This window comes from Phasianus colchicus, chromosome 5 (assembly GCF_987193195.1).
Source record: "Phasianus colchicus chromosome 5, bPhaCol1.hap1.1, whole genome shotgun sequence".
Taxonomy (NCBI): Eukaryota; Metazoa; Chordata; class Aves; order Galliformes; family Phasianidae; genus Phasianus; species Phasianus colchicus.
In genome coordinates, this window is record NC_143440.1 from 6,837,732 (window position 1) to 6,865,040 (window position 27,309).

Below are 27,309 nucleotides of genomic sequence, written 5' to 3' on the forward strand. Positions count from 1 at the left end.
GTTCTATTATGAAAAGAGTATTTCCTGATCTGAAGTTTATTGCATGTGTAACAGCATTCATTTTCCTGAATCCATTTTGAGGTATTATTTTCATTTTAAAGCTTCAGGTTGACAGTATGCTATAACAAGTAGAAGAGCAGCACAAACCACCCTTCTGTACTAGTGTGGCAGGTATTTTTCTGGTCCCAGTTCCCTTCTCTGTCCAAGGGATATCTGAGTGGAGATGCTCTCACTGGTGAGTCCAACTGTATGTTCAGTGCAACACAAGTGAAGTCAGTCTCTCCCCTTGGCACATCTTCAGTGTGGAGAGAACTGGAGGCACTCAGATCTTAAACAAGAAGCTCCGTGTAGCATCACAGAGGAGAGGTGAGCACATCCACAAAAACAACTTCCCTGCACATAGATGTGGAGATCTCTGCCTTGAGATACAGAGCAAGGCAAGGAAAGGAAGAGAATAGATTTACATTAACGTGTTTCTGCTGTAGTGCCATTGCACTCACAATGCCAGAAAATCAGCAATAGAGGTGTGCTGAGGGTACAATCCTCCCTCATGGTGTGAATCAGCTCATCGAACAAACATGTGGAATGGGACATGTAGATGTCTATATGTCACCAAGATGCATATGATCTCAGTGTAGTCACTGGACACTCATGACTCATGAATGAGTTGTCTCAGTGTCAAAGTGACTTTGACTGTATTGACTGTATCTGGACAGAAAAATATAAATGTGCGTTTGAAATTATTTCCACCTCATCATCATTTTGATCGAAGAGAAAGGGATTTTTAAGGGCAGGTTGGGACTGGTTCCCTTCTCCCAGTAGAATGTTATTAGAGCAATAAATATAAATTGTAGGTGACTACCGAATGAGATGATTGTTATATCCTGACATTCCTTGTCCTGAACACAATTGAAGAGAAGCAAGAGGTCTAGTAAGTCTTTGTGAAATGAAAACAAGTATAAATTTCTATTTTATCCATCATTTCTGCTTTCTGAGAATTTCCTGATATCAGGGCACCTACTTCATTGTGTACTGGACCCACATTATCACTAGTCTTTTGTTTTTCCTTAGAGTTTCCTGTTATCTTTGACACTGGTAGGCCTCCAATTTGACAACTGCACAGCCTTTGTACTTCCTCCTTAGAAGTATATTCTTCTTAGGTGCCTGTTGTTTTTCCGCTGCTGCTCCCATTATGCTGTTCTGCTTTTTAATGGTGTCAAAGGAGTGTCATACAGGAGATACCTTATGCAGTTTGGCTTCTTTGCACATTTTCCCAACACTGAGATGTTTCTCCTGGCTGCAATGGCATATGACTGCTAGATGGCCATTTGTAACTCACTGCCCTACAGGTGCAAAAAATGTTCCACAAATGGCTGGATTCCTGAATCTTTTACATTAGCGTATAATAGACATGTTGTGAAGATTGCCATTTGAAGGGTGTGTAATAGGAAAAGACACACAAACAAATTCTCTTATACAGGCCTTACTGAGGATCTTCATTGTAGACATCAGCTGTCTCCTCTTTCAAGTCTTTGGACACCAATGTAGGTACAGGTTGGGGGATGACCTGCTAGAGAGGAGCTCTGCAGAGAGGGACCTGGGTGTCCTGGTTGACGACAGGTTGGCCTTGAGCCAGCAGTGTGCCTTGTGGCCAAAAAGTCCAATGGCATTCTTGGGGCGCATTAAAAAGATCATGGCCAGGGAGGTGATCCTCCCCCTCTACTCTGCCCTGGTAAGGCCTCATCTGGAGTACTTTGTCCAGTTCTGGGCTCCCCAGTACAAAAAAGACAGAGATCTCTTGGAAGGAGTCCAGCAGAGGGCCACAGAGATGGTGAAGGGCCTGGAGCGTCTCCCCTATGAAGAAAGGCTGAGTGAGCTGGGTCTGCTTAGCCGTGAGAAAAGAAAACTGAGAGGGGACCTGATCCAGGTCCGTAAACATCTAAGGTGTGGGGGGCAGAGTGGCAAGGCCAGACTGTTTTCAGCAGTGTGCGGAGACGGGACAAGGGGATACGGCCAGAAACTGGAGCATAGGAAGTTCCGCACCAATGTGCACAAGAAATTCTTTATGGTGAGGCACACAGAGCACTGGAACAGGCTGCCCAGGGAGGTTGTGGAGTCTCCTTCTCTGTAAATGTTCAAGACCCACCTGGACACCTACTTGTGTGACCTGATGTAGGGAACCTGCTTTGGCAGGGGGGTTGGACTCGATGATCTCTGGAGGTCCCTTCCAATCCCTACAGTTCTGTGATACTGTGATACTGTGATTCTGTGATTAACCATTCTTAATTAAATGTTTATGTTTGGATATCTCTTACAAACTTGCTCCATTTTTGTAACCAATGAAAAGACATGGGCACACTCAGATTTGTGTAATCCTTCCCAAGAAGGGAGTCTTAAAACAGACTAGATACACTTGTCTCTGAAGCTGGCTGATTTCTCTGTGGACTGTACAAGGAGCTAACGTGTTGGCCTGCCAAGCTCAACATTTTGAATTGTCGTCTGTGCAGATTTAGGTACCTCGATCCCACCTCAAGGCTTTAACTATTCCTTGTGACTGCTGTCATCATCACCTGCTGCTGTCCCAAGGATTAGTACAAAACAAGAGTTACTACTGGCATACCTTGCTAACATTCAAAGTATGTGGGAGTGTTTTGAAAACATAGCAACTGGGCAATGTGAAAGGTGACTCAAGTTATCTAGGAGGGAAATAAAGAGAGGAAACTCCATCCTACATGCCTTGGAAGCATGAGACATGGGCAATTATACCAGCGGAAACCCTCCAGAAAGTGGCTTATAAAATGGAGTGCTGTTTTGCTCGCAGTGTGTGCGCTTCGAGGACCACTGCGTGATTTCTTTCTCATACACACAGCAAAGCTACATTCAGGAAAATGAACAAGCTCTGACTGGCTGAAGTCTTGGAGACTGAATCTTTACCAGCTTGGTCCACAGAAGCTGGACTAAAGCTGTTGCAGAGGTTGCTGCAGCTCTGCTGACGAGAGCTTTGAACAGGGCTTGTGTTCCCCCCCTTGCTGTGCTTCCTATGTACAGAATAAGTCTGGCTTGCCAGCACACATTCCGGAGGTCTTGCAGGCTCCTGACAGTGAGAGCTCCTTTTCCCCACCACTGGAACCCCGCAAATTTAAAGACTTCTCCATGATTGACATTTCTCAGAAGCATTCCTTCCTCCTTCTCTGTCTCCTCATCTGGTGACTGCAAGCAAAAGCAAGCAGAACAAAGAGAGATCAAAGAGAGATTGCTTCTGAAGGTCATTGAAAAGGGACTAAGAAAAAAAAATGAAAAATAATGACCAAAATTACAGGGGGTTGGAACCAGATGTTCTTCAAGATCCCTTCCAACCCAAACAATCCTATGGTTTCTGATTCTACGAAACGCTTTACAAATGCTTTTTTTCATATTTCATACAAGCTTTTTTTTTCTTTTTCCAATTGAGATTGCTTCTTGGGCTTTGTGAATTTTGTTACCACATCTGCAGAACTCTTCAGAAATCTATTTACATCTTCTTTTCTCTGCCTCAGGCTCCTGGCGTTTAAAGAGGCGATCAGATCTTTCCTGAAGGAGGGAAACGTAATGTGAAAGTAACAGAAACCATCCGTTCCACTTTTCCACCTATCTTCTTTGTAAATGTGAGTAGTCCGGTGATTCTCAACTGGATGAAGACCATCAGTAAAATATTCTATTTGTTATTTTCCAAAAGAGATCATCTTTTTTCTCTTATGTAGCCAGGCACGGAAACTAGCATTTCTGAAATTTCATCATGTTTTGCTTGGCTTTCATCAGCACCTGTAATCAATCAAGTATAACAATCCACTTTGGATGGATTCTCCATCAGCAGAAGATCTGAATTTAGGATGTGTCAAGTTGCGTGACCAGGTATTGTGACAAGGTCATGCATTCTCTTTCAGTCATCCAAACACAACACAACATCTGTATGAAAAACAAGTAACCAGAGCAATGAGCCCTCACATTACAGGGCATCCAGCATGAGTTCTTGGTATAGGTTGAACACTGAGTCCACCCAAAGGACACATCAGCCAGAAAGAACAGCACTCTGCCTGCAATGCCCATGTTCTACAAGATATGCAGCTGCACGAGTGAGGGGATGAGAGTGCAGACTGAGAAGTGACCAGCACCAGGTTAATAGACCTAAATGTCTGTGTTCCTGTGTGTTCCACTGATTTTCCTACATGTCCTACAGACATGCAATATTCCTAAGGCATCCTTCCTCACTCCTTTGTCTTAGTAAAGCAAACAGGATTTGCCCGAAATGGGGCTGTAGAGGACTGTGAGCAGCTGTGGGAGACAAGACCTCTGTCTGCCTATTAGAGGGCTCCCACAAGGACACTGTAATTATGTCCTTTGTGTTCCATCTGAAAAATATTAGCTAAAGAAGACTCAGTTGTTTGTTCAGTTCCTAAGAGCCCAAGAAGCAAATGTTTGCAGTAGCAGGTCCTGATGTTTCCTTTGGTTGTACGTCTTCTCGAAGGAGAAACTACAGAGCAGAGACGTCACTTAGACAAAAAGTCATGATGGAGCCTGGAGCACCCAGCTGAAAGCTAGACATGAAGGTACTTCTCTATGGGCAGACATAGGTTGTGATGGCATCCTTCAGAGGGAGAATCCAGATATCTGCAGTGCTGGAGTGTTTGGAAGTTCATTCAGGATTGGCGAAAGAAGTGTTTCTGAGCCTTAAAATCCAGGTATGTCCTTGACTCCGTGTTCTAGCACAGAGCTGCCATACAGACCTTGACAGGTCCCCTGCTCTGAGTGTTTGACATGCACATCCCATGTTTTAGCCTCCTCTAAAACATCCAGGTATGAATGCACAAGAAAGACTGGGGAAAACAATACTGTTCTTTGAATTTCACACCCAGAGACCTCAAAACATCATTTCTTGTTTGCTTTTCTAAGAATTGTGAGTTTCCATGTGAGCAAGATGGTCAGCTTTGCTTAAACCACTAAGAGCAATTGTTGTACACAAAAATAGGAATAGCCTCTGTGCCAGAGATTTCTCCGAGCTTCAGAATTCTCCACTAATCACATTCAATCTAAACATCTCAACTGCTTTTTTGTTAACGGAAAAAGACAGGACTCCCCAGAGAGTAATTCAGCCTACTGGTAGGCCTCCAGCCTGCTCACTCCCTTCACAACTGGGGGTGCAATAAATAGGGTAAGTAGTTGCCTCCATTGCTCTTAATCATGCACGGATTGCAGGGAAACCTTTGCTGACTTGGAAGTCTGGATTATGTGGAGACAAAAAAATGATAATTGACCGCCTGAGTTTGACTGCCTGAGAATATTTCCTCTGGTCTAATAACAGACCCAGATATCTAAAAATGTAGGTTATTTATGTATTCTGTGTGAGTAGCTTCTGAACAAAATACAGGTTCAGTCATCAGAAGTTCTCATCTCCCAGACATGATCAGCTTGATCATGACTGGCTTCCAGCATGTGCTTGTCCATCGTGGATCTCTGCTATTCTTCTATTTTTATTCCGAGGATGTTAGTAAACTTCTCAATGGAGAATAAGACTATTTCTGACTCAGCATGTTTTGCCCATTATTTCTCATACGTTGTGTTTCTGACCACAAAAGGATTTTTGCTGGCTACGATCGCTTTTGACCGCTACGTCACTTTATGTAGCCCACTGCTTTATACCACTCTTATGGCTGGGAGAGGCTGTGTTTGTCCGGTGGCTGGGTCATACACTGGGGGACTCTGCAACTTACTGTTACTCATTGTAACACTTGCAGCTTGCTGATGTTGTCCTTTTGTAGCCCCAGTATCATCAGCCCAATGCTGATGATGAATGGGGCCCTAGGCAGCCTGTTCTGGTGGAAGTTAACCAGCACACAGTGTGGTTTGGGGCTGGAGGATCTTTGTCACTTCTAACCCATCAATTCTCTAGTTCTATGCTTCTGTGATTTCACCAAAGACAAACTTTGATCCCAGCTACAAAGCTGTAGCAAAGATCAGCTCAGAATAGAATGCAAAGAGATCATTGCATTCTACAGCTTCCTGAAGGGACGTTGTGGTGAAGAGGGGTTTGGCCTCTTCTCCCAGGCAACAAACAGGACCTGGGGAAATGGCTGCAAGTTGTACCAGAGGAGGTTTAGGTTAGACATGAGGGAAAACTTCTTCTCTCAGAGAGTGGTCAGGCACTGGAATGGCTGCCCAGGGAGGTGGTGGAGTCGCCATCCCTGGCAGTGTTCAAGAGGCGCCTGGATGAGGAGCTGCGAGATCTGGTTTAGTGCTTGTGGTAGCAGTGGTAGTGTGAAGACGGTTGGACTAGATGATCTTATAGGTTGTTTCCAACCTTGTGATTCTATGATTCTATGATTTGAGTGAGTGGACCTCCACCATTTTGCTATAAGCTTCCAAATCTTTGTCACATTACTAAGACTAAAGTACACTGTAACAGAACACTAACAGCATCAATTAGGTCCACTAAATGTCCTAATAAGCAACACCAGCAACTATCAGAAATAATGTAAAGCTTCTTAAGATGATGTTGTAATGTAATCACCTCATTTCGTTCAGGAGCTGTGAAGTACAATAGCCATGCTTCTGTGATCTGGCTGTCAAATATATAAATGCTTTAGATGTTTTCAGAGTATATTAACAAAAAGATGCATCTAAATGCCTGCCTCCTGCCAATAAAAATTAAAAATGAGAGGAAAATGGCAAGGCCTAAATGAGCAGGATAACTCTTGCTGTTTCTTGTAAAAAATAGTTATTCTTGAAGTTGTCCTTGAAAAGCGTTTTGTGAAAGTTGCATGTTGACAGCTTCATTCTATAGAACTATCATACATGTGCCTGAATTAAGTTTCAGTTAGAAAGCTATGTCTCTGCATTAAGAGGAGTAAGACAGTGTAGAAGAAAATGAAGAGTTTTATCTTATTATCATACTTTTACAACTGTTTTTTATCTGGGACTTTCTGGGATTTTTTCCTTTCCAAATTGGATTGCTTGAATGCTTCTCCTGTATGGCTAAGGAACAAGCAGAGAATAAGAACAGATAAGGAAAAGCACTAGGCTTTAGGACTGATAGCACCTGTACCACCTTTGGGGTATGTAGGCAAACACTGTAGGCATTATGCCCTCAGATTCTAATCTCATATATGCATCATAGGACTGCACGGAGTAGATGTGATGCATTCCACTCTATTGGTGCCTTACTTCTCTCTGCTACATATAAGAAGCCTACAAGTATTTATAGACCAGTACAATTCGTCTGCCACACACAAAGTGGGCTTTATATTTGATAGCAACTTAAATCATATCTCTTCTATATTCTTTTCTGGTCAACAAAAACACTTCTGTCCTCACCCAAGAACATGATCAATCTGATGCCTCCACTCACTGCAGAGAAAGAGAGCCTATGCAACTGACTAATATTAGACAACAAGATTTTAGATAGCTAGAGTTATTTCTCATAGCAAAATGCATTTTAGGAACATTTTAGGAATTTTAGTCTCTGCTCTGTGCTTGCTGATAATGGATGCCAGCATTGCATGTTTCTGTACCCCATTAATTTCTAAGCACTAATAAAAGCTTTATGACCCCTCCTCCTGCAGACAGCACACAGCCAAGCCTGATGGCTTCAGGAAACTGCACAACACCAACTGCGTTCAGTCTGACTGGATTGACAGAAAATCCAAGGCTGCAGATACCTCTCTTCATGCTGTTTTTAGCCATCTACATCACCACTTTGACGACAAATCTGGGTCTCACTGCATTAATCAGCATAGATCTTCAGCTTCAAACGCCAATGTATTTTTTCCTCCAAAATCTGTCTTTCACAGATGCAGTTTATTCTACAGTCATCACTCCCAAAATGCTGGCCACGTTTTTAGAGGAAACAAAAACAATTTCATATGGAGGTTGCATTCTGCAGTACTTTAGCTTTATTTTGTTGACAACCATGGAGCTCCTGCTGCTAGCTGTGATGGCATATGACCGGTATGTGGCCATCTGTAAACCTCTGCTTTATACTGCCATCATGACCAAGGTGGTCTGCTGGAGGTTGGTTAAAGGCTTGTACTTCATGGCCTTCCTGAACTCTCTGGTGCACACCAGTAGCTTGCTAAAACTATCCTTTTGCTCTTCAAATGTGGTAAACCATTTCTTCTGTGATATCAGCCCTCTCTTCCTGATTTCTTCTCCCAGTACCACTCTCAATGAGCTGCTGGTTTTCATTTTTGGCAGCTTATTTGTGATCATCAACATAATTTCCACACTCATCTCATATATTTTCATTATTCTGACTGTGCTGAGGATCCGCTCCAAGAAGAGCAAATACAAAGCTTTTTCCACCTGCACCTCTCACCTGATGGCTGTTTTTTTGTTCCACGGAACCTTCATCTTCATGTACTTGCGACCTGTGAAGAGCTTCTCTCTGGACAAGGACAAACTTGCATCTTTGTTCTACACTGTGGTGATCCCTATGCTGAACCCCCTCATCTACAGCTGGAGGAACAAGGAGGTAAAGGATTCTCTACGCAGAGTCATAGCCACCAACGTCTGGCTTCACTGATCCTTGGTTTGGCCAGTGTGATACCATTCTGATTTTTAAGGGATGATTCACAAAAAAAGTCTAAATAAGAAACCACTTAAGCACATATTCAGTTTTATATTTCCGCTCAGATGCAAAGGCAAAAACATTTTATCTGTATTTAGGTGCTATTTTGAAGAGAGTATTTCCTGGTCTGAAATTTACTGTATGTGGAACAGCATTCATTTTCTGTAACCTATGTTGAAACATGAAAGCAATTTCCGTGTATGTTCTAAAATGTTACCAAGCTTTACTTAATGGTTCAAATTACTGAGAAGAATGCAGTGAAGTCACAGTGCAATCGGGAATGAGGTATAGAAACAACTTATTATTAAGAAAATGAATAAAATATTTGTTTGGTTTTCTTCATTTGCAATAAGATCATTTATGAGTAAGGAGAAAATATTGCGTGTGGATTAGTTGGTAATCACTCTGGTTGAAAAGTAAATGCAAAGAGTGAAGGATAAGGAGCTTTAGTTTTGTGTTTGTACTTTTAGCATTAGCAGAGTTGCTTTTCACTGTGACAGCGATAATAGTAACAATAATAAAAACAATATGGATGGCAGAAGCTCAATTCATTTATGTTGTCCAGGTAGAAATGGGAAGTCAGGTTTGCCAACTTGCTTCGGTACGTCTTAGATTTGCAATGACTTGCAGGTCTGAAAGCACATCCGCAGGTCAAAGAGCTGTTGGAACAACAAATGTTGAGTCATCTATATCTATTTCCAAAGATATAGCCTAAGAGGGATGGTGGAAGATACTTCAGAGGCCAACTCTTAGTGAATCCAATGATTTAACTGGTAGAAACAAGAGAAGGCAGGTGAAAAATGAGACTCAGGGAAAAAAACATCTCCTGCCCCACATTAACAGTTCTGCAAGCAGTTTCATTTGAGCTAATTCCACACACCTGGGGTTCCAGAGGCATTGCAAGCCTTTCTGTTTTGAGGATGCACAAGAAGCAGGAGCCATGTATCCATGTATAAGCCAGAGATTTCTATCCAGAAGGACTCAATTATATATGCTTTACTGAAGATGTGGAATCTGAAGATTTTTCTGACCAGAGCTTTTCCATGCCCCTGTGTTTGCTTATGTCCCTCAAATTGGATTAATATCACACCCCAATATAAGGCTGCCTTGAAGATCAATGAGCACTAGAATCATAGAATTATAGAATATCCCAAGGTGGAAGGGATATATGCTCATATATTTGCTCATCTTATCTGTCATTCTGGAGATCCTGTCAGATGACGGCAGGAAGAAAACCTTCCACACCTGTGCCTCTCGCCTGACATCCATCACCATTTTCTTTGGGTCCCTTACTTTTAGATACATCCAGTGCAGCTCCAGCTACTTAATAGAGCAGGAGAAAGTCTCAGCAGTCTTCTACACGCTCCTGATCCCTATGCTGAACCCCTTGATTCACAGTCTGAGAAACAGGGAGGTGAGGAGCAGCTTTAGAAGGACATTTAGGGTGAGTGAGCTTTTCCACTAATCACTGCAAAATGCAAAGACAAAGCTGAGAGAAAAGACTTTGGGGTTATGGTTCTAAATCTCAAAATTGAACAGGAAAGTGTAAACGGTATGCATAGTATTATCACACATACTTTTCTTTTGTGGTATGCCAGTGTCATTCAACTAAATCTGTTGTTTCATACTGTGTTGTCATTCGTACTGTAAATTGAAATGAATTTGTTAAAAAGGTCACAAACTCCTTGCTGTAAAATAATTGCTATTGAAAAGTTGGATGTGTACATTTGTACTTTTTGTGGAAAGCTTAGTGGTTTTCATAGGAATAGCTGAAAGTGCATTGTGCTGAAGGAGGTGTCATCCATGCAGTGAAGTGTTCTACCTTTGTGTGAGAATCCAGCCAATGTTATCTGCCAACGTTATTAGCAAACTATGGGCACTGCTGTGCGATGAGGCGTGCTGGCCAGAGAGAACGCCCAGTTTGAACAAACGTGCACAGAAATATTTTTTTCAGATGTTTCCGCCGAGTTCCAGCTCAGTCCCTGGAACACCGGTCACAATTTGAGAACGAGCACTGCCGGGTTGCACACACTGTGAGCTGCCACCCGAGGGGACACTCGCCTGTTTCTCAAGGCTGGTGCTTTCTTATGTGGGTTTTTGTTTTTTTTTTTTTCATATTTCCCACCCCACAAATCTGTACAGTAAGCTGCTAGGACGTCATGGAACAGAACCAGCCGACCCCAACAAGCTGGGCAGCCTCTCAGCGCCGTTCCGACGGGAGCTGTAGCTTCCCTGCCGCCCCGCTCCCCCGGCAGCAGCCAGCGTGAAACTACACCCCCCAGCATGCCTCGCGCCCCGCTCTGACCATTGGGAGCGGACGGCCCGATCCGTTGCCGCGGAGCATTCTGGTACGTGTAGTCAATATCCCCGACTCCTACTGGCCTTGAGCGGGGGAAGGTGTTGGGGAAGGACTCCGTTTCCCGGCAGGCAACGCGGGCCCAGCAGGCGGCGCGGGCAAAAGCCGCTCGGCGACGAAATGGCGGTCGATAAGGACCTGCTGGAGTTGGATCTGTACGGCCTGCTGGGGGTCGGCGAGAAGGCGTCGGAGAAGGAGGTCAGAACTGTATTGCCTCGCTTTGCCCTTCTCTTTTCTCACCTCAAACCTGTGGGGATGGATCTTGGTTTGGGAAGGGTGACATCAATTGAACTGAACCGCAAAAGTGCTCTCAGCCATTTCCTTCATTAGCCCTCGGAGCTCCGCAGTTTAGCAGAAATCCAGTGACCAGAGGGCGATTTAGGTACCTAGCATCATAAGTCACCGCGTTAATTTTGTGGGTTTGGAATGGCGTCTTTATATTTTCTCTTTAATTTAATAGTTAGGTCGATGCTAATTGCCCCAGTGACTGACAGTACTGAGCTGGGAAAGTGGCCCGGTGAAGAGGAAGAAGGCTCTAGCACCTGAACATGGTTAAAATAACAAAATTGTTTCCCTCACTTAGGCTTTTTCTTTGTTCTTTCAAGTCCAGGTAAATCGTGGAAGCCAAAGACAGTGTGCAACCAGCAAATGTGTTGCCTTGATGTAAGCACGTCAGATACAGTTCACAGGGCTCAGTGAGGTGAAGGACTTTACTGTTGAGATGATTCCTGGGATGGGAAAAAGGATGAGGAAGTGATAAAGTGGGTGTTACAGGGTGACTTAAATTGACAGGTGTTGTGTAGAGTGCTGGTCCTTGGTAAAATACTTGGAGCAACGCAAAGCCCCCTTGTATTCAGCGGTACTTTGCCAGAAGAGACAAACAAAGGAAAGCAAGGGTTACTCCAGTAACTGTTTATATGGCATGTTGAGGAGATGTAACTCTCTTTACTGGGGTCTTGCTTATGGAAGAGACAGGATGATGTCTGCTAGGCTTCAGCTGCATTTTCCTTTCATCTGTTTTATCCACCAGGTGGTGCTCAGCCACCACTTATTCCATCCCATCTGAAAATTCTTTTTGGCATGCATTTTCTTGCATGCAGATGTTCCACTGAGGAAGGAAACTCACATTATAAAAACTTTACTAGTGACTTGGTCCATAAAGTTGTAATCTTTTTCTCTGAAGTGTAGAAGTGATTAAACAGTCTTTGGTCAAAAAATCTTTACCTTGCCAAGTTCAGTTGTTGCACAGTGAACTATATTATCTCTTTCTCAAATAACTGTAAAGAGTAGAGCATCTCTTTGGCTAGAAAACTGCATCTGTGAACCAGACTTTGATGATCATGAGATTACATTGCTGTAATATAGTGTACCTTGAAGTAAAACTTCAAGCTTCAAAAAGCTGAAAACTCATTCGAAATGTGGCTGACTGCCTACTGTGTGTCCTGGGCTCGGATGCTTATCCTTGTAGTACAGTGTGATTAAAAAAGGCAGGTTGCTTCACTGAGTAGACTAGTGGAAAGTATTCTAACACGATGTACTAATGGTGCTGTCAGCACTCTAGAAGTGGACTTTTCTATCAGGCATGGGGATTATGCAGTAACATAAGTGAATGTTGGTTCAACCAAGCCTTCTGCTTGTGAGAGATGTGGTTTAGACTAAACAAAACAAACAACAAAAACAAACATCCACTGAGTTGTAACTTTCTTGTTCTTATAGTGTTACTTTTTTTTTTTTTTAACCAAATTGCATTTGTCAGCATGGACTAAATGAAAACAACTGACGGATCTCTGACTCTTGTAGATTAAGAAAGCGTACCGCCAGAAGGCTCTGACTTGTCACCCAGATAAGAACCCAGATAATCCTCAAGCAGGTGAGATAGAACTGTATGGCTGCAAGCTACTCTTGTTTGTTTTCACACATACAGACTCCTGGAAGTGTCTCTGTTTAACTTCAGGTCTGTCTTTTTATTCAATTAAGAGAATGCCTAGGTTTGTGTCATGTGATGTACACATATGCAAGACTTGGAGTTACTTGCATCACTATTAGCCAACTCTGTTTTTTAAAGTTGAGTGTGTGCATATTGGTTTTAAAAATGAGTGTTATGTCAGAACTGAAATTTTGTTTGCACCTCTCAAAATTCCTCAACTGATACCTGAATCATAGAACTGTGGCTGTTCTCAATGTTTATTGGTAGATTAGTATCTTAATTAATACCTTTCACAGTCAAAACTTCAATAACAAACTTATAAATCAGTATTTTATATCGCCATTACCCAATATTGTCTGTTAGCCTAAACACTGTAGAAGTGATTACATCCAAAATATAGCAATCTATTCTTTTTACACCTGTTCCGTTTAAGTTTTGTAGCTTTTGGTAGCAAAGAACAGTGGTGGTAACTGGAAGGTCATTGTTCCTCAATGACTTCTCAAAATATTACTCTGTGTCTTCCGTTTTCCAGATCAATAGGCTGCAGTCTTAAAGATTGAAGTTTTGTAGCTGTGGTATGGGAATTGTCACTATGAATAAAAAAGATCTTTAGCAGAAATGAGAATAGAGCTGGAGGTTTTGATGTATGCATAAGGCTGGGAGGTGGTCTGAAGTATGCGGAGAGGCCTCCTGCTCATATGTGTGCTCCTCCAGCAACTGGTCAGCAAAACTGATGTAAAAGGGGAATTTTGTAGCTCAGGCTAAAAAGCTGTTAATGTGATAGAGAAGTGTTTTGTAACACTCAGAGTAACTGCAGGTTGAGGAATTCCAAGCCTGTAGATCGGTTCTATTAAGATCATGTTTGCAAGGTTTCTTTTAAAAATAAAATGTTGGTTATTTTTGTTTCTTGATCTACACTGAAGTCTATATAACAAATGTTCTTTTAACTGTAACTGTATTTTGCAGATTTTGTTTATAGGTTGGCTTCGAAATGCTTTGGAAGGATTATTCTTCTTTCTGATGTTCTGCAGGTCTCTTTCAGAAGAGATTGTGTTTTCTGACTGATCTCCAGGCCACTAGCATGGTTTTCTGCATCTTACCCTTTTTTCTTCTAATTCCCAGCGGAAGTCTTCCACCAGCTGTCTCAGGCCTTAGCTGTTCTCACAGATGCAGCAGCAAGGGTAAGGATGCCTATCCCTTGTTTATATCGGGACTGTATGGTGTTACTCTGTATGCTGGGGAAGTAGTAGAAACTCTCATCCTGTCTGGCCTCATCTCTTCTCCAATTGAGCCTCTAAGAATGCAAGTCTTGTCTGTTATTGCCTTAATCCTCCATGAGATGAAATAGCAGGTGCCAGTTAGAGCTTTGATAAATGTTTTTTCTGATCTGATGTGCTGGGAGTAGCTCTGTTTGCACTGAGTGTGAGCTACTGTCTTTAATAATGTGCTCAGTTGGGACCTATCTCATTTAAAGAATTAAATAACCACCAGTGATTGGTTCAGTTTCTGTGACAGCAGTGCATTTGTGGTTCCCTTGAAATCAAGATGTGACAATAGTATCTAGACACAGGATCACTGAGGCTCAGAGCCCTTCTCTCAGTGGGGCACAAGAGGCTTGTGAACAGAAAAGCTGAGTTGTAGTCGTGATCTCTGTCCTTTTGCTGCACAAGCTTTGCAGGCTGCCAGATGTAGCTCAGACTTCCTGTAAGGAAGTGGTTGAGTGCCTTCTGCAAGGCCTGAAAGTATTACGTGTGAAAAGCAGAAATAAAAACAGCATGAAAGAGAGTCAGCATGAGCAAGTAATACCATCCAGATAAGCTCAGGATAGAAGGCATATTAAAATTTCAGATAAGATTTAAAAGCAAACGTTGGCAGAGATTTTAAAGGATAATGATATGAGGGATAATGGTAATGGTTTGAACAGATGTCAGTAAAGTTGCTAGTTTACCCCAGTTCTTAAATCACTAAAGTGAATGTTGATGTGCCATCGCAGCTGAGGAATTCTGGTGTTCTTTGCTCTGATACATTTATGTGAGTCAACCATCTGTCTTATCAGTAGATCTTTTCTATAAAATAAACCTTTTTCATCATAGAAGTTTGTTGTAAATCAAACTTGATTTGTTTTTCGTGCCCCTAAATTTACTTTTGACCTGTTCAGAGAAAAAAAACAGAATATTTTTCTCGCCTCTAAAGATGGGTGAGATTTTTTCTACAGTAAACTTCACAGTTACTCCTAGATTTCTTCACTCTTTCAGGCTCAATCTGGAGGTCCTTTTCGTGTTTTCAGGATAATTGTGTTAACTCCAACATTTTAAAAGTGCTAGCAAGAAGCAGGAAATGTTTCACCTCTTCTTACACTGTTTCGGTAGCTGACCTCCCTTCTACTCACAGCTTCATATTTTATCCCTTTTGCTTTACATAGTTACACTGTTCTGTTGGTTTTTTGATAGGTGGCATATGACAAAGTGAGAAAAGCCAAAAAGCAAGCAGCAGAAAGGACACAAAAGCTTGATGAGAAGCGAAAGAAAGTAAAGCTTGGTAACGAAATCAAAATTTCATTTTCTTTGGGCTTGGAGTCTTCATTAGCTGGGTACTTGCATTTCTTTGATGTTGGAGGTCACCACGAATTGTTACATTGCTGTTCATCTGCTATGGCCTTTATTTTTAATTGCCCATCCAGTACAGTGCAGGAGCCATGTGAAATCTCCAGTAGTCACAGCTGGGGATGATTCTGCACTGACAAGGAATTGAGGCTTTTGATGCCCATTAGGATTGCTAATATATTGCTGTGTTGGAGCAGAGCAGAGACAGAAGAGCTCTGTTATGTCTCTACTTTGAGTTTGTTGTAGATGTAGCCAAGTTTTGGATCATTACACCCACCTCTGGACAGCAGTGAAAATTCTTTTTGGTTTGTTTTAATTTTGTTTTTTTCTCTGCAGATCTTGAAGCCAGGGAACGAGAAGCCCAGACCCGTGACAGTGAAGAGGAGGAGATTCGGATAACAAGGACCTTAGAACAAGAAGTAATGATCCATTCTTAGATTTGTATGCTGCATTTGAGAATAAGTGCTTAAAGTCTATATCCATAATGCAAACCACACGAGTTTGCCTTTTGGATTAATGGGCTCTGTGAAAGAGAGGCAATGCATGACAGTCTGGCAAATGTCAGTCCTGCTTTTTGGCATAGCAGAAAATAACTAATTGGGTATATGCTGGCTGATAGGGGCTATGTCATTAGGAGCAGGAGGGGTCTGAATATTAAATAAGCACTGGAGCTGGCACAGTGGGGCTAACATCAGAAGATGGGGCTAAGTTAAAAACTGTCTTTGGCAGTCTTCAGCTGGCATGAGTCAAGCATGGAACTGTTCCCATGCTGTCTTACCTTTGCTCTAGATAATACGGTTGCGTGAAGAAGGCTCTCGTCAGCTTGAAGAGCAGCAGAGACTCATTCGAGAACAGATCCAACTTGAAAGACAGCAGCGCATCCAAGGTGAGATAGGTGAGACTGGAGTGCTTAGCCAAACTAAGTACCCCTGAGTCTCCAGCTTTATAGATGGAGCAGGGTTTGCATACACATGAAGCCTTCTGACTTGGTCATTTTGCCGCATACAGGATCCTACTTAGACCTTTGTTGAGAATGAGACTAACATTTCTGTGAGGCTTTTTTCTTGTATGTGGCAGATTGCTCTTTAACATATTGTTGCTTCTCTTGAATAAAGTTTGGAATGTAGATGGCCTGATGTAGAGCCCCACAGCTGTGTTGAAAAGAAACCTAAAGTCTTACTTGTCCATCATAATTGAATCAGTCAGTGTTGTGCACAAAACAGGGACTGATTCAAGGTTGCAAAAAAAAAAGTTGCCATCAAAGTTACTACCTGTGTATCTCTTTGAAAGTTCTCAGTACGTATCACTCAGAAGAGTTACAGTGAAGACAGTGAAATTTTGTATGGTGTACAGTTCCAGAGGTTTTATGTACTGGAATTTGGTTCTCATGTTTTCTTTAGGCATATGCAGTCTTCATCCCAGGTTTGTACAAAGACTGAGGACAAATCTGTCAGAATGAGCAACATGTTGAACAGGAAAACACCTGAATTTTGTGTTACTGTACAACAGCAAGTTACCATGTTTGAGATTATCTCCCTCTTGGGGGCTGCTCACTAGCTGTACTTAGACCCCTTCATACAGGACCAGATGAAATGTATCTAAAATCACAGAAGCTTAGCCTCTGGTATTCCTGAATCTCATTCCCATCCACATGTCTCTCTAGAAATTTGCCTTTTCTAACATTCTGCATCTCTGTGGGTTTCAAATGTACAGTTCTATATTTCAGAAAGTTTTGTTCTACTTTTTGAAAAGAAGATAGAGTTCTGTTTAGAATTTCAGTTCAACAGAAAAACTTAATGTCTCTTGCTTCCTACTGCATTTATTCTGGCTGAGAACTTAGGTCTGTGGAACAGGAGCAGATCACTATTAGGTATTTCACTATTGAGTATTTAGTTGAAAGACCAGATTAAATTCTTAGGCTACATCTTAATGTTGAGATTTTTTTGTCTTCCCTTAATTTTCCATGCTTGTTCCTACCAGTACAGTCTATTTACAGGGAGAAATGTTACAGAATCTAACAGATTTCCTTCTTGTGGTTTTCTTGTTTAGCAGTTTTCTACCCTTGATCAGGGGATGTTTTGGAATCGTGGAAGGGAAAGATGCTGACATCCAATATTTACTTTATTCTACAGCTTCTACTGATACTGTTATATAAGGCTTTTCAGGTGCTGAAATGATCAAGTGCAATAAAAATTGAGACATGTGCTTGCTATTACCATAAATACATTTGCAGGGCAAATTTTGTGGTAATGCTATTTAGCTGATGAATTTTCACCCATTCACCCATATTCTTACATCTTTTTATTTTTTTTTCTCTACACTCCTTAGGCAACCGAGTAGGAAATGGCGCAGAAGGCAAAATAACTCCCAAACTCAAAGTAAGTCATCTCTATGAAGATGGATTTGGCAAAAAACAGAGTATTTTCAGGTTTGGAGAACAGAAAGGACTCCTTTGCTGAGCTGGCATGCCCTTTTGTACAGTGGTGGTGAAGATCCTCTATTTAATGCATATCATGCAAGCCAGCACCTCCCCATCCCAGACTTTAAAATACCCTTCCTCCCCTATTCTTTTCTTCTCTTACTTTCTCATGTAAACATTTGAGCCTGAAATTGAGTCATCTGTGCTTTAGGCATTGAGAAACATCTGCTTATTACCCTGATACAGCCATTAATATACCTGCAGGTACAGTTTTAACTCCCATGAGTCCTTCCTCACTGTTCCCCAAATAATTTGTTCCCTGTGCACACTCTGATGTTGAAGTTATTGTCTTGGCCATTCTGGGACTGTAGCTGTAAATAGCAGACTTGATTACTGTGCAGGTGGTGTGAGCTGTGTTCAGCATGGCAGCATGTTCAAATAGACAAAATTAACTTCTCATATTTATTTCCCAGCTAAAATGGAAATGCAGGAAAGAAGATGAAACAGGAGGGGGATATACAAAAGAAGTTTTACTGCGGATCCTGCAGAAGGTACTGTCTGATGCTTTTCTGTGACTTAATGTTCCCCTGCTTTTAGTGCTAAAAGAGAGGACAGTAAATTCTGGGAAGCCCCATATAAACCAGTGTAGCTCATTTTCTTCTCTTGTTGAGCCCTCTCATTCATGCCATTTTCAGAGATCATCAACACAATCCATTTGCTGTGAACTGTTCCTAGTTGCATGTTTGCCTTCTTCCTAGTAGAGATCCCCAGTGAAACAGAGCAACCACAAACTCTTCCCCTGAGTGATTCATGTCCTTTATAAAGGTTAGATTGGCTGTGTGGTTATAACGTGCATTTTTACCCTTACTTAAAGCACTGTACGTTACCTTCTGTGAGGAGTTCAGAGGCGGGAACAGACAAGCTTTTGAACAGATTAATCCCAGCATGTGGTCTTCATTCAGATGAATATCTCCTGTAACTGAGTTGAACAGCCCTCTTAACTTGGGATTTGCTGGAAGCGAAGTTTGTAGCTATGTGCAGCCCCAGCACAGTTTCCTGGAGGGACAAATTAGGACAGATTGGGATCAACAGAAGCATCGTGTAAGACAGAAGGGGTGACAGCTCAAGTCTCATGTCTGTGAAGACACGTTTTCCTTGCAGTCACGCCATAGGTGAACTTGACTTTTCTTCTGGGTCTGTAATTAACTTTTCTTTCTCTCTCCTAATAGTATGGCGACGTGCTAAATTTGTTGATCTCCAGTAGGAAGGCTGGAAGTGCAGTCGTGGAATTTGCTACTGTTAAAGCTGCTGTAAGTCTGGTGGAGACCACAGATGTGTATAGTGGAGAGTGGGCAAGAAGGGGTGTTTCAGAAGGGAAGGGTTAGCTGTCTGACAGCCTAGAAATGCTGCCTTGTTATTAAGGCAGTGGAGAAGGGTAATGAGAGTCTAAAGGTACAGATGGATGAAGGGAGTGGCAAAGCCTGAGGCATAAACTTGGAGCAGATCATGCACATAAACAAGTAGGCTGTTCATGTAAGCTTCTGAGGGAAGAGAGACTGCTTTAAAGGGCAGGCACCAAACTATTTAACCAGCTCTCTGGGGGTGATGGGCTTAATGAATCTTAAAGATTATATCAAGCATTTGCAGTTTAAAAGAAATTAAAATGTCTTAACTCATGATGAGTTATAATAATTCATGTTACTGTGGAAATAGAAATAATATGTACAGTAGCTACTGTAATGAAATAAACCTGTAATGTTAGTAGTTCCATCTACCTAAATTTACAAGAGTTTTGTTGTTTTTTGTAACCAGTTATTTCACTTAATCTATCCAAATAATTGAAAAAAACAAAACAAAAAAAAAAAAAACCAGAAATCCATAACTATCTGTGCTCTGTTTATCAGAAGTGCTGACAGTGATGTTTTATCCATCCTTGATGCAGAAATGAACCTTGAAGGGTGCTTCTCATGTAGGGCAACTGTGAAACTTCATTGACCTTGATAACAGGCTGAGATAGAAAAATTCCTAGGATTGTGAGCAAGCTGTGAGGGAGTGTGGCCCAAAATTCAGATGGTCATGATGGAATATTTTCATTGGTAGGAGATGGCTGTGAGGAATGAAGTTGGCTTGACAGATAATCCTCTAAAGATTTCCTGGCTGGAAGGTCAGCCCCAGAGCAATCCCAGCAGTGTCCTTTCAGACAGCAGTGGTCAGCCTAGAACTTCACAGGTAAGGAGAATATAGGCTGCTGTTACTTAAATCTGTTTCTATAGCAACCTAAATTTAGGAGTGCTTTGTATATGTGGTAGGATGCATTGATTCCTTGCAAAGCAAGAAAATAAACTGATAGTGAGATGACTGGCTTCCTGATGAACCTTTATATGCTGACGCAGTGACTTTTTTTTTTTTAAAAGGACTTTCTGTCAATGTAGCAACACACTGAGGTACAAGCTACTTGAATGACTGGATGTTTGCACAATATCCCCCTCTTAAAAATGAAAACCAAGGATGATCCTTGCTCAACACAAAGCCTCTAATTCCATTCTTCAGTGAATTTAATCTAATATACCTCGACTGTGAAATCCTTTGGCAGATAGTTCACTGAAAGAGGTCTGCAACCTTTAGAGCGGTTTAGTTACTGCATTCACAAGAGGGTGAAATTTCAGTGCTAAAACCAAACCTATGTTATTAGGGTCTGCAGGAGGGAAACTGAAACAATATCAAATTGAATATCCTTTTAAAGAGTCCTTATTTGTTTTGGTTCTTCTTTACCAGTGTTGGTACAGCTTGGTAGACACTTCAAGTGCAGAGTGTTTGCCAACTTCTTGGTTATTCCACCAGATAATCCATCTGAAGCTGCTGCTGTTGAATAGCGAATTTTGCCTTTTATCTCTTTTGTGAATACAATATGTAGTGGCTAAAACATAGAAAATGTCTCCTCTAATGTGCCATGCTGCATGAAATTGTTGGCCATCAGTTACCTTGTGCTCTTGTTGCCCCTTTGGAGTGGGAACTATATCCACTTCTTTTGGAGCAGAACAATTCTATGTTATAAAGCAAAGTGTAATGTATCTCATGTTCTGCCTGTGTTCTGATCTGGTTAGTTGTTTCTTCTCTGAGAGAAAATGTGAGGGGGCCTGAGATCCTCTGGCTATTTGAATCCCTGTTAAGCTTCATGTGACATTTCCTCTCTTCTCCTTCACTGCCTCATGCTGTACAGGTACCTCCAGTCCATGCATTTACAATCAAAATATTGTAACAGTTTGTAAAATTGTTTAATACTTTCTCTCCTGACCTCTCAAGTATTTTATTTACATGTCAGAATGCTTTGCTGCTATTCTAGTTGTGTTTTTTGTTCTATGTTCTCTTTCTGAGCAGCATGGCCTGAGCAGCATCACTTCCCAGACATTTCAAGCAATGGTAGTTTGAGCATCATAGCCCATAGTCAAGCAGGTCTCCATGCACAATGTAGAATCAGAGAGTCCTGCAGGCAGAGCGGATTCAGAAAGGTGGCCAAAGTGCTTTGGAAAAAAGCAGGACTCAGTTGAGTGTATTTGAGTATCCCTCACTAGCAGAAGAACTAGAACTGGCTCTGGAGAGCTCATTCACACCTAAGAGGGGGATAGGGGAGCCAATAGTGCAAAGGTTGGTAGTGTTTTCAACTATTGAAGACTTATCGTTTGATTGAATTGATCTTGGCTTGTTTCCATGATCAGTTTGAAACTGCAGTGTCTGCCTGCTGTGAAGAATTATATATGGTGGAGCAGCAGCAAGGGAGGACAGGATAAAACAGCAAATGGAGTTCATGCTGTGTGGAGCTGGTTACTCTGTTCGGTCCAACACACCTTCATCAGTCCATTGTTAGCTCTCAAAATGATGAGTTCTGGACAGTGATTTGCAACCTTTTCCAAGAGCTGCACTTCTAATGCTTGTGTTCCTTCTACTGCTTTTATGTGTAAGCAGCAGCAATTTCTTTAATTACATTGCTGTCTTGCTGCCTAGGCTAAGATACCCAAGCTACTCTGGTTTGTTTTACTGTTTGCTTCATTAGGCCTTCCCAAAGTCCTGCTGTTGCTTCTGCGTGGATGTTCCCAAAATGTACAACTTGGTAATCCCTTCTCTTGGCCTCACTGTTTCTAGCTGTCGTATCAGTCTTTGTTCTCAGCTCCTCAGCTCCAGCCTTCCAAATTAGGTTTTTCAGTTATCAGTTGACATTGCCCCAGTCTACTGCCTACCTTATCCCTTTCATACACAGTCTAGCTTTCCATCCATCAGGGGCTACATTCTTTCTTTCAGGCTTATTCTGATTTTAAGCTCCCCTCACTTCCTCTTTGCTGTCTCTGGGCAGCTCCTATTTTTGTCTGATTCCACCTTCTGTTTGTTCCCATTCTGTGCAAATGCAGCTCCTTCCCTTCTGTGCTTCAGGAGACAGCTGAAGAGCTGCACTGTTCTCATGGCAACACATCACTACCCATCCCATCTGTGTTCCATGCGTGGGGTTGGCAGCCAGGAGCTGTGCACCAAAAACCACAAATAATGGAGAACCACAGACAGGCTAGACCAGGACAGCTTTGGAATCAGTTCCTAGGAGAAATCAAGGCTGACTGCTGAAACATCATGCTGTGAGGAGGCAGTAAGTTGCAAATTATGTATCTACACAGTTTTTGCTGACTTGTTTCATCCCACAGCAAAGGATGAGTGTTGTCCTTCCTAGAGAACAGGAGTGTTAAGCTTTACAAATCAGAAAACTACAAAAGCTGTGGTTTGACCACTGTTACTTTAGGATACTTGAGAGCAACAACCATTTACAGCAGCTCTGATTGGTTCAAAGCACACAAAGACTGTATAGTGCTGTGAGGACTATTGTGTACACTATTTTTGTGATGTTTTGCCACTACAACAGCATAAAGTGCTCGCTCATGAGGAAGTCATCATTGCACCTAGTGGTGTCACCCTGCATGTGCTCCCCATTCATTTTTGATGTGATTCATATTATCTGACTTCACCAGATTCACATCAGGTTGTTGGCTGAGTTCTGTGCCTTCTCTGGGATTGCACTTTGCTGCTTCCAAAGCTCACGTTTGTCTGGGTCCATGGGATTTTTGTGGTTTTTTTTGTTTTTAGAACAGCCTTAGTATCTTATCTAGCTGTGAAAAAAAGGTAAGACATTGATGACCCAGTAGGTTGTGCAGTGTCTTTTTAGCAGGGTAGTGCCTAAGTGGTACTCAGCCTTTCCCACTGTTCACCTCACAGAATGAAGAATTGTGTCCCTTTCTACACTAAATCTTGGTCCTGCTCTGTCTGCTGCACTCTCTTCTCAAGGGAAGATAGGATACCAGCAGCTCTAGCCTTTTCCCAACCCAGAAAAGCAGAGGTGCTTTTCCCACCTTCGTGTATGCCTCAGGTGGCAGAGAGGGTTGATCTTGGTCACTACAGATAAGAGACCTATGCTCCTGCTACCTGGTCTTTGTTGTTTTGGCTTGCTACCAATGAAATGAGGCAACAAGGCACTCCAGTCACAGAAACATTTATTCTTCCATTTCTGTACAGCTGATAGGTCAGTGCATGCTTCAAGCAGCAGTATCTAGAGAAATTTCTTCTGCTAGTAGGCTAAATAAACTGCTGTTCCTGTATTATAAGTTTATATAGATGGTTACCTGTTTCCAGGCTGCAAGTACCAACTGTATTTGAATTAGGGAAAAAAAAAAAAAAAAAGAAAAAAAAAAGCTCACATGAGAAGAAATAAAGGGAGAGGAACAGATTTTTCATGTCCAAACATGTTGGGAGAAGAAACATCAGTTTCTGTCTCTTGACCCTTGCCATAGCTACAGTTTTGAGATAGTAACACTGTCTCCTTATAAGCTGCCTGCTTATCCACAAATTATGTATGCCATACCCCTTTCTGTCCAACCTCTGCAGTGTCACAGCCACATATCCAAAATAAGTCTTTAGTCAAACAATACCAATCTTCTGTGAGAAGGAGATGCACAGTCAAGGGTGAGAAATTCCCAGTGTGGAGAATGAAAACTTGCCCACAAGGTTCCAGCAGACAGTGCTCTCATCTAGGCATGGAGCCTGTCAGCTCTGCTCTGAAGGACTTCTTGGCGAGGACAAGAACAGCCTGTGATCAGTAAGGCAACAACAATAAAACAGACCACGCACAACAGGGGTGCTACAGTATCCTTCTTCCTGTTAGGACTAGAGAAACTGGCACCAGCAGTAGGTAAATGTGATACATTAAGTCATAAATACCTTCAAATGGCATAATCTCTTGGATTCTGTTTCCTGAGGGTCTGCAGAACATCCTCGAGAAGCGATAGCCCCAAGTCCACTTTGAAGGACAGGAAAGGATCAGACAGGTCACAAAGAGTGGTGCTATTCTGGGAACCAGTCTCTGAGGTCACGCAGTCTGTAGCCTGGTCCTTGTGGAACTGAGTTTGAGTGGCTTTGTTGTATTGATGAGAAGCACCAGAAAAGGAGACATCAGAGTGAGAATCCGTGTGATCAATGATGTTAGGGCAGCTAGAGCTGTCCAGGTACAGCCGGGGTGGCTTAGGAGGTGCTTGTGCCTTGGCCAGGTTTTGCTCGCTCTGACACGACAGGTAATCAGACTTGTCCTTCAGATCCCTCAAGCATTCCCTCTTCTGGCACTGTCCATCACTGTCCAGTGTGTGGCTGTTCTTGTTCAAGATAATGACCTGGTTGCCCAGCTTTTTGTGTCTCCTGAGTGAGAAACGTCTGAAGAATGTTGTGGACTTAATGGATCCTCTCCGCCAAGTATCCATGCTGATAAAAAGCAAAGAGAAAACTGCTGACTTTTCACAGTCAGGTGTCGAACTTCAGTCACAGGCTCAACAGCAAGTCGCACAACAGGAACAACCTCTTCCTTCCCTGTTCCTGTAGCTGGAAGGAAAACAGAGAGGCTGGTATTGCAGGAAATGCAAACTTCACGCTACATCTCTGTATTAAGGAGCAGTTGACCTGTCTGATATATTAGGGAGTCTTGTTCAGTGGAGAAGGAATGGTGATGTCTGAGCTTGTTAAATCTGTGCCGCAGAAACAAGCTGATGAAGAATAGCAAAGGCACACAGTCACCATGAGAACAGATTTAATCTAGCATCTAGAACAGAAGGGCACTTTGGTACCATGGTAACCAGCCACCTTCATGGTGAAGGGCACAGTATAAAAATCTCAGTGGGTGGTTAGGAGGGAGCCGGTGATTCAGTAATACTGAAGGAAACCAAAGAAATAGTCAAAGGGAAATTTGAAAAAAAGAAAACAAAACAACAATGTAGAAGATGAGCATTAGGAAAATGGAATGCAAAATAGACTTACAGTATGTCAGAGCTGCACCTGAGTCCAACAGGCAGGGAGGAGAAACTGCTGAAGTACTGAGAGAATGGTGACCACCACGTTCTGAGATGCTGGAAGAAAGTCCAGAGGCAATGCAGCCAGGTGGGACCTAGAGCAATAAAAATCCACAATGCTGCCTTCTCTTCATGAATCTCTTGTCACTGCTTCCCAGGCTGCAGTTCCTTGTGCGTATGTATTTGTTTTGAGCCAAGCCCTTGCTGAGTCAGCCACGTCAGAAACTGGGTTTTACACTATTGGTAATTGCCAGGATTGCAGGAAGTAGGTGTGTAAAGTGGCAAAGCATCAGCCCACACTCTGCCTGAGGAGAAAGCAAGCTCCCTCGGAGACAGGCACCCAGATTGCTTGAGAACTGTCAACATGAACGTCAACTTGGAGCCCATCTTGAATCAGACTGCTTCTTCCCTACTGCCACTTCTAATGGCTTGTTTTATCAGCAAGACTCCCAAACAGGGCAGGAAATAATCTCTTGTCTGTTTTAAATTTAAATCCAGAGCGTGAGGTAGTGATTCAGGTTTGTATGGGTGACTCATTTGCATGAGTCTCATGCAGCCTATTTCATTCAGCCAGGCAGATGACAGTAAATATCTGTGGTTAGTGGACAGGAACTTTGAAGAAACCTTGTCTTGCCACTGAAGGCTGATACAATCTGTTGCTTTCTCAGACACTGTGAAAATCTGTGCTGCACAGTACTAAAAGATTCTTTTATTCATGCAGTTTCAAAGATACCAATTACAGCATATTAGTCTCTTTAATTCCCCATACCAAGTTTCTCATCTACTGTGGGCTTCTATTTTGTCCTCACAGCTAGCTGCTCTGCAGCTGGAGTAACTACTTTACTTGCTCCGTTTTCCTGCAGAACTTTTGCTGGTCTACTGTCTTTTCATCCCTTCTAGTTTCTATTCAAGATATCCTTTAAATCACCACTAAATTTAGTTCCTAGAAAAATGAATGTGAGGTTTTTTGGTTTTTGGGTTTTTTTGTTCACTTTTTGTCAAGATGTTCTTATTTCTGCCTAAACTATCAAGCAAATGATATGGATGTTTCCAAGCACTGTGGCACTTTGAATACATCTGGAATCAGTAAGGTCACCTACTAATACTAAATGACTTTGGAAAGGAGACTGGCAAAACTACCTTTTTGCTCTGAGATAGCAGCTGTCATTTGCTGCCTATATTTATTAAGTAGCGTGCAATCACCATGTAGCAGATGTGACAGTTACTACTACACACTGCAGAAAGACTCCAGGAGTTTTTGGGAACTGAAACTCTTGTGCCAGGTTTGGGAACGTACCTGGTTTTCTTCTGTGCAGCTCCTTCCATAACTAAGTCACAAAAGTTTGGTTTTTATGGCATTAGCCTTTATAATGAATAAAGTGTGTGCTGGACTTTGTGCATCAATGTTGTACTTGCAGAGCAAGCTTGTCATCCAAAATAATCAACCGTGACAAGGCAAGCCATGCTTCCCCATCCATCTTCACTGTGAGAAGCAAGAGGTTATTTCAGCCACCCTGATGGCTCCATTCTTTTTCTCAGGACTAGCGCTGTTAAAGGTCAGCCACCTACTTTCTGTAGGCAGTTTTCCCACCTTACCCAATTTCCCTGGTGTCATAATGTGTGTGTTGTGAGTGTGACTTAGGGAGAGGGGGACTGTAAGGAGTCAGTGACTTTGCAAAGTGCACTATCCTTGACGTGTTGCATTTGTTTTCTGCTGTTAGGCATCTGTGGTCTCTGAGCGGGATTATGAGAGCCTGGTGATGATGCGGATGCGCCAAGCAGCAGAGAGGCAGCAGCTGATTGCACAACTCAAGCAGGAAGATGAGGAAGAGTGTCACACCTAGCATGAAAGTATGGATTCTCCCCACCCCATCGTTCTTCATTTCCAAAACTGTTTCTTAAACTAAGGCAATAAAACTCCTTTTTTAAAAAACTGTTGTAGGTGCCTGCAGCACTTTTCAGAGAACGGGGAAAGATGACTGCATAAACTTCAGTGTTACCCTGTTAGCCTGTGTGCTCAGCATAACTGTCCAATCAG

At 42.2% G+C, this 27,309-nt stretch overlaps 3 protein-coding genes across 11 annotated transcripts; 2 read left to right on the plus strand and 1 right to left on the minus strand.

The window, feature by feature from the left end:
* The first annotated feature begins 7,103 nt into the window (after positions 1 to 7,103).
* On the plus strand, positions 7,104 to 10,064 carry LOC116237835 (olfactory receptor-like protein COR4). 2 transcript variants are annotated; one of them, XM_090140255.1, is made up of 3 exons: positions 7,104 to 8,233; positions 9,081 to 9,092; positions 9,762 to 10,064. In XM_090140255.1, the coding sequence occupies exons 1-3, from the start codon at positions 7,577 to 7,579 to the stop codon at positions 10,062 to 10,064; spliced, it is 972 nt and encodes a 323-aa protein (XP_089996381.1). In that variant the 5' UTR covers positions 7,104 to 7,576. The 2 variants fall into 2 exon arrangements, with proteins under 2 accessions (XP_089996381.1, XP_031463093.2); XM_031607233.2 differs by lacking the exons at positions 9,081 to 9,092; positions 9,762 to 10,064 and having other exon boundaries at positions 7,104 to 8,850.
* A 933-nt stretch (positions 10,065 to 10,997) lies between these two features.
* DNAJC17 (DnaJ heat shock protein family (Hsp40) member C17) lies at positions 10,998 to 27,205 on the plus strand. 7 transcript variants are annotated; one of them, XM_090140251.1, is made up of 13 exons: positions 11,070 to 11,153; positions 11,566 to 11,618; positions 12,756 to 12,825; positions 14,005 to 14,063; positions 15,333 to 15,420; positions 15,822 to 15,904; positions 16,275 to 16,371; positions 17,814 to 17,863; positions 18,378 to 18,455; positions 19,134 to 19,214; positions 20,005 to 20,133; positions 22,330 to 22,537; positions 26,993 to 27,118. In XM_090140251.1, the coding sequence occupies exons 2-12, from the start codon at positions 11,604 to 11,606 to the stop codon at positions 22,513 to 22,515; spliced, it is 936 nt and encodes a 311-aa protein (XP_089996377.1). In that variant the 5' UTR covers positions 11,070 to 11,153; positions 11,566 to 11,603; the 3' UTR covers positions 22,516 to 22,537; positions 26,993 to 27,118. The 7 variants fall into 7 exon arrangements, with proteins under 7 accessions (XP_089996374.1, XP_031463072.1, XP_089996378.1 ...); XM_090140250.1 differs by having other exon boundaries at positions 11,072 to 11,153; positions 11,561 to 11,699; positions 12,755 to 12,825; XM_090140249.1 differs by having other exon boundaries at positions 11,084 to 11,153; positions 11,566 to 11,699; positions 12,755 to 12,825.
* On the minus strand, positions 22,546 to 26,889 carry C5H15orf62 (chromosome 5 C15orf62 homolog). 2 transcript variants are annotated; one of them, XM_090140257.1, is made up of 2 exons: positions 25,240 to 26,889; positions 22,546 to 24,690 (listed from the first exon to the last, which is right to left on the minus strand). In XM_090140257.1, exon 2 carries the CDS (start codon positions 24,687 to 24,689, stop codon positions 24,159 to 24,161), a length of 531 nt encoding a protein of 176 aa, XP_089996383.1. In that variant the 5' UTR covers position 24,690; positions 25,240 to 26,889; the 3' UTR covers positions 22,546 to 24,158. The 2 variants fall into 2 exon arrangements, with proteins under 2 accessions (XP_089996383.1, XP_089996382.1); XM_090140256.1 differs by having other exon boundaries at positions 22,546 to 24,807.
* Positions 27,206 to 27,309: the final 104 nt, after the last annotated feature.